Below are 6,961 nucleotides of genomic sequence, written 5' to 3'. Positions count from 1 at the left end.
AGCGCCTGTTGGTAGGAACCCGCTTGGCGTCGGGTCGGCGGAGGTTTGGGGGTGCTCTGGCTGTATCTGAAGCCGACGTCGGGGAGCGTCCGCGGGAAAGGAGGCGCCATGGACGATCAGGGCTGCCCCCGGTGTAAGACCACTAAATACCGGAACCCCTCCTTGAAGCTGATGGTGAATGTGTGCGGACACACTCTGTGAGTCGGGAGACAGTGGGTTCCGTGGGGGTGAGAGGCGCAGGGTGGGACGAGAGAGCTGGGAGATGGCTTGGCCTCGGCTCGGGGGGGAAGGGCGGCGTTCGTTTCGACACTGGGGGGGGGTGGGGAGGGTGGGGAATGGGAAAGGTTCTCTAAACGGACCTAAGCCGCCAGCCCTGAGCCGCGCTGGCCTGCTTCGGACTGCTGGGACCCAGATGGAGCACCCAGCAGTTGTCAGGTTTCCCCCTTCGTAGCCGATGGATTTCCAGACTGTGTTGACCACTGGGGTCCAGACCTGTCGCTGGTTAAGAGCGTGAGGGGAATTGGGAGTGTTAAATTTCACGCAAAATGTTTTTATTTATTTATTTGTTTGTTTTGGCGTGGGCGAAATTGCGATGAAAACAAAACTACTTTAGTCTGTATGCCAGTTTTCCCTGATGGAGTTTGGTTAGATTCTCATCACCGAAAGGGAGAAAGGCTAGATTCTCCGCAGTTAATTTTGGAGATAGAATGATGGCTGGCATTTAATGAGCGCACCTTAATGTGCCAGCCAGTGTTCTGAACCTTTACCGTGAACTGTCTCACTTCATTCCCACGGCAGCCCCCATGAGGTAAGTAGTTGTCGTATTCCCATTTCGCAGGGAAGGAGGCCGAGACTGCTCAAGGTCCCTTATTAAGTGGGCACTGCTAGAATTGGAACGCAGCATCTCTGCCTCTAGAACGCTCATTTTTGGGAAGGGGACGGGGAAAGAGGTTGAGTTTTGTGTGTTTTGGAGAATAAGTGCAGGAGTTGGTCAGCATGTTTCTTGCCACATTTTTCTGGTCACATGTAGTTCAGTAAAGGTGGGTCTATCAAGCCCTTTGGGATTAAAGGTGGTATGTTATGGCGAGCATATATTCCTGTACTCTCTCTGAGGTTTCCTAGAAATAAAAAATAATGGGTAATCTACAGCGTGATAGACTAGGTCTTTTTTTTTTTTTAAGATTTTATTTATTCATTCATGAGAGACATAGAGAGAGGCAGAGACACAGGCAGAGGGAGAAGCAGGCTCCTCGCAGGGAGCCTGACGTGGGACTCGATCCCGGGTCTCCAGGATCAGGCCCTGGGCTGAAGGCAGCACTAAACCTCTGAGCCAACCTGGGCTGCCCAGACTGGGTCTTTGGGTAAGCAAAACTGGCATGATCAGTTGTAGTTATAATAATTATAAGGTTTATTGTTTAATTGGTACTTTTGTCTTATTTTTACTTTCCTTTGCTTTATTCAGCAAAGGAAATGCAGTAGAAATGTGATTGCATGGTTTAAGATGAGAAATAAGGTAAAAGTAATCGAGTAGAATGCATGGAAAAGGGAAGTGAGACAAACAGTGTATATATTAGAGAGATTTTGTTCAGTGTCTCTTCATTTTCCAGGATCAGGTTTGTTGGTGCTCAAAGAAAGTGAATTTGCTTTTTTGGAAGGATACTAAATGTAATTTTCTGGTAGACATTTTGCCTAGTAGAAATGAGCTAATCAGAAAATTTGATTAAAATAAACAGCATTTTTATTAGACAATTATGAAATAATTTATTTTTAATTATAGATTGCTTTTGTTGTATCTTTAGTCCTTTTTGTTTTTTCCTAAGAGTTAAGAATTGTCTAAGTTACTGGGGGCCTGGCTGGCTCAGTTGGTAGAGCATGCGACCCTTGATCTTGGGGTTGTGAGTTTGACACTGTAGGGTGTAGAGATTACTTAAAAAAGAAAATCTTAAAAAATAATAGTTATTCTTGTGTTTCATTTATTTTGGTTTATTTGCTAACTTGTTAGATATAGACTGCATTTTATAGTTCTTTTTTGAACTATGAACAAAATGAATAAAATAATACAGAATATTGGCTAAGAGAATAAACTTATGATTTTGAATTCTTTGGGCAAATTACTAACTCCTTGTGCTCATTTTTTTACTTGTACAATAGAGATAGCACTATTTATATTACAGTGTTTGAGGATTAAATAATATATGTAAAATATTTGGAGGTGTTTTGTAGAGTTTCTGTCTCTACTGTCAAATACAGTATTTGTTTAATATATACTGGTTATCATATTATCATTATTACTTGTGGATAGTATGTGTGCTGAGCAGAAATGAAATTAAAACAAGAGTCATTTGGAGTACTATGAAGGACTTGCACAATAATGATTATCTTTAAATGAATTTAATAGACTATAAGATATTAAAGTGATAGTTTTAATTATAATGACCCTATTGTGATAGAGTGAGTAGGGGTAGTGATTCATAAAAGATAAGAAAAGAAAAAAAAAGGATAAGAAATATAGGATTATGGAAAGATTAATTAGGAAGGTGTACTGTGGGCAGCCCGCCTTACTTAGCGCCGCCTTCAGCCCAGGGCCTGATCCTGGAGTCCTGGGATCGAGTCTCGTGTCGGGCTCCTGGCATGGAGCCTGCTTCTCCCTCTACCTGTGTCTCTGCCTCTCTCTCTCTCTCTGTGTCTCTCATGGATAAATAAATAAAATCTTAAAAAAAAAAAAAGGTGTACTGTTTGTGGGACAAAATACAGGAGCAAAAAGGAGAAAGGAAGTGAAACCTTATGAAAATACTTCCCTCCTTACCTGCTAATAAATTGAGGAAGCATATCCTCTTTTGTATCAATTCAGTTCAGCAAACACACAAATGAATCGATTACATGTACAGAAAAGAAGATTGGATTCCATGTTTTTAAATTCAAGGATGAGCTTTTTTTTAATTACAGAAAAGGGTAATTTTTTTTCTTTTTCAGGGCTACCTGTTTTAAGAAACAGGCCTTTCATAGAATTCTTTCATAGAATTCTGTAGGCATATTGAATTAGATGAAGTCAGTTATATCTAATTCTCATTTAACCAAGTCTTTAATAATTTAATTTTTAATCCCAGCCATTCTTGGCAAAACTTGTCTCTGGAAATTTTTCATCCATCCATCCATCCATCATCATTCATTCATTCATTCATTTAGATTTATTTATTTATTCATGAGGGAGATTGAGGGGGGTGGGCAGAGGGAGAAGCAGGCTTCCTTTTTTCTTTTTTAAATAATAAATTTATTTTTTATTGGTGTTCAATTTGCCAACATACAGAATAACACCCAGTGCTCATCCCATCAAGTGCCCCCCTCAGTGAGAGTCACCCATTCACCCCCACCCCCCACCCTCCTCCCCTTCCACCACCCCTAGTTCGTTTCCCAGAGTTAGGAGTCTTCATGTTCTGTCTCCCTTTCTGATATTCCTACCCATTTCTTCTCCCTTCCCTTCTATTCCCTTTCACTATTATTCATATTCCCCAAATGAATGAGAACATATAATGTTTGTCCTTCTCCGATTGACTTACTTCACTCAGCATAATACCCTCCAGTTCCATCCACGTTGAAGCAAATGGTGGGTATTTGTCATTTCCAATGGCTGAGTAATATTCCATTGTATACATAAACCACATCTTCTTTATCCATTCATCTTTTGACGGACACCGAGGCTCCTTCCACAGTTTGGCTATTGTGGACATTGCTGCTATAAACATTGGGGTGCAGGTGTCCCAGCGTTTCATTGCATCTGCATCTTTGGGGTAAATTCCCAGCAGTGCAATTGCTGGGTCGTAGGGCAGGTCTATTTTTAACTCTTTGAGGACCCTCCACACAGTTTTCCAGAGTGGCTGCACCAGTTCACATTCCCACCAACAGTGTAAGAGGGTTCCCTTTTCTCCGCATCCTCTCCAACATTTGTGGTTTCCTGCTTTGTTAATTTTCCCCATTCTCACTGGTGTGAGGTGGTTTCTCATTGTGGTTTTGATTAGTATTTCCCTGATGGCAAGTGATGCAGAGCATTTTCTCATGTGCGTGTTGGCCATGAAAGAAATTGAGGAAGACACAAAGAGATGGAAAAATATTCCATGCTCATGGATTGGCAGAATTAATATTGTGAAAATGTCAATGTTACCCAGGGCAATTTACACGTTTAATGCAATCCCTATCAAAATATCATGGGCTTTCTTCAGAAAGTTAGAACAAATTATTTTAAGATTTGTATGGAATCAGAAAAGACCCCGAATAGCCAGGGGAATTTTAAAAAAGAAAACCATAGCTGGGGGCATCACAATGCCAGATTTCAGGTTGTACTACAAAGCTGTGGTCATCAAGACAGTGTGGTACTGGCACAAAAACAGACACATAGATCAATGGAACAGAATAGAGAATCCAGAAGTGGACCCTCAACTTTATGGTCAACTAATATTCCATAAAGGAGGAAAGACTATCCAGTGGAAGAAAGACAGTCTCTTCAATAAATGGTGCTGGGAAAATTGGACATCCACATGCAGAAGAATGAAACTAGACCACTCTCTTTCACCATACACAAAGATAAACTCAAAATGGATGAAAGATCTAAATGTGAGACAAGATTCCATCAAAATTCTAGAGGAGAACACAGGCAACACCCTTTTTGAACTTGGCCACAGTAACTTCTTGCAAGATACATCCAGGAAGGCAAAAGCAACAAAAGCAACAATGAACCATTGGGACTTCATCAAGATAAGAAGCTTTTGCACAGCAAAGGATACAGTCAACAAAACTAAAAGACAACCTACAGAATGGGAGAAGATATTTGCAAATGACGTATCAGATAAAGGGCTAGTTTCCAAGATCTATAAAGAACTTCTTAAACTCAACAGCAAAGAAACAAACAATCCAATCATGAAATGGGCAAAAGACATGAACAGAAATCTCACAGAGGAAGACATAGATATGGCCAACACGCACATGAGAAGCAGGCTTCCTGCAGGGAGCCTGATGCAGGTCTTGATTCCGGAACTCCAGGATCACGACCTGAGCCAAAGGCAGACAGACACTCAACCACTGAGCCACTCAGGCATCCCACATGTATTTGATTTTACTACTTTTTTCTTTTTTAAAAAACTTTATTTATTTGAGAGAGAGAGACAGAGACAGAGACAGGGGACAAGGGAGGAGGAGAGGGAAAAGCAGGCTTCCCGTGAGCAGGGAACCTGATGCGGGGCTGGGATCACTGCCCCGGCTGAAGGCAGGTGCTGGATGCCACCTAGATGCCCCTACTGTTTTCATTTTAAACGTGTGTAAGACACAAAGTAGTCAAATAAACATGTCCTGATACATAAAAGTCAGTATTTTGGCATATTTACTTAAGATCTTTCTCGCTCTGTTTCTTCCCTTTTTTCTCTGTTCCTGTTTCTCTCACCTACTTTTTTTTAAGTATATGTGCTGCTGAAGCGAGCACTCTCTCACCTACTTATGAGTTACTATGAATTTTGCTGATTGCATTTCTGTGGTATTAATATGTTCCTCCATATTTTCTCTAAAGTATTAGTTATATTTAGAGCTCTATTAGATTAAGGTTCAATTTATTTATTGTTGGAAAGAGTGATTCATAAGTGACATTTATTTCTTTTAACTGATATTCTAGGCTTATATAGTATCTTTTTGTAGAATAAAGTGTCAGGGATCCCTGGGTGGCTCAGTGGTTTAGCGCCTGCCTTCGGCTCAGGGAGTGATCCTGGAGTCCCGGGATGGAGTCCCACATCGGGCTCCCTGCATGGAGACTGCTTCTCCCTCTGCCTGTGTCTCTGCCTCTCTCTGTATGTGTCTCTCATAAGTAAATAAATTAAAAAAAAAAAGTGTCTCATTTGGGCAGGCAAAATATGAAAAGGCACTCATTCTAGGCAAAATAATTTGAAAAAGAGGACTTTCTAGGTATATTGTTAATTTCTAATTTTCTCTTGTGGAAAGAGAACATATTTTTTTTTTTTTAAAGATTTTATTTATTTGAGAGTGAGCACAAGCAGGGTGGAGGGGCAATGGGAGAGGGAGAAGCAGACTCCCTCCTGAGCAGGGAGTTGGAATCAATGTGGGACTCGATCCCAGAACCCTGAGATCATGATCTGAGCCAAATGCAGATGCTTAATCAGTTGAGCTACCCAGGTGCCCCAAGAGAACATACTCTATTAAATTCCAGTCTTTTGAAATTTTCTGAGAACTTATTTATAATCCAGCAAATGGTCTATTTTGGTGAGCAATCAATGTATGTTTGAAAAGAATGTTCTGTGGCTGTCGGGTGTAGTGTATTATAAATCTCAATTAGGTCAACTTGGTTGCTAGTGTTACTCAGATCTTATTTTGTCTATGCATTTTATCAATTACTCCAACTAGATTGTGGATTTGTCAGTTTTCCTTTTAGTTCTGTTATACTTCATTTATTTTGAAGTTCTCTTATTAGGTATAGATATTTAGGATTGCTATGTCTTCCTGATGACTATCTCCTTTTGTCATCCTGAAATCTCTTTTTGTCTCTTGTAGTACTCTTTGTCCTGAAGTTTCTGTCTGAATTAAATAGTTATGTTAGTTTTCTTATGCTTACCATTTGATAGTATATCTGCTTCATCCTTTTACCTTCAACCAATGTATGTCTTATATCAGTAGTTAATGTCTTGCTTTTTTTTTACCTGGTCCAACAATTTCTGCCTTTTAATTGGTGTATTTGTCCCTTTATATTTAATGTAATTATTGAACTCATTGGGTTTTTTTTTTTTTTGAACTCATTGGGTTTAAGTATACATGTTTTTCATTTGTTTCTTTTGGTTTTTGTTCTTTTTCCTTTCTTTATTTTGATTAATTGGGTATTTTAAAGTAAGTAAAGTATTGCTAATTGGGCCAATTAGCAATAGCTCCTTGTTGTTATTTTAATATTTTTAATATTTTTGAGTGGTTTCTG

At 39.8% G+C, this 6,961-nt stretch overlaps 1 protein-coding gene across 1 annotated transcript in view; it reads left to right on the top strand.

Moving 5' to 3' along the window:
* The window catches only part of MNAT1 (MNAT1 component of CDK activating kinase), a 203,261-nt gene continuing 196,300 nt past the window's right edge, over window positions 1-6,961 (top strand). Inside the window, exon 1 of the mRNA XM_055304419.1 lies at window positions 1-197. Within this exon, the coding sequence (XP_055160394.1) occupies window positions 109-197 (89 nt within the window). The 5' untranslated portion in view covers window positions 1-108. The remainder of the gene's footprint in view (window positions 198-6,961) is intronic.

This window comes from Nyctereutes procyonoides, unplaced genomic scaffold (assembly GCF_905146905.1).
Source record: "Nyctereutes procyonoides isolate TBG_1078 unplaced genomic scaffold, NYPRO_anot_genome, whole genome shotgun sequence".
NCBI lineage: Eukaryota > Metazoa > Chordata > Mammalia > Carnivora > Canidae > Nyctereutes > Nyctereutes procyonoides.
This window is presented reverse-complemented; position numbering and strand designations above follow the sequence as displayed.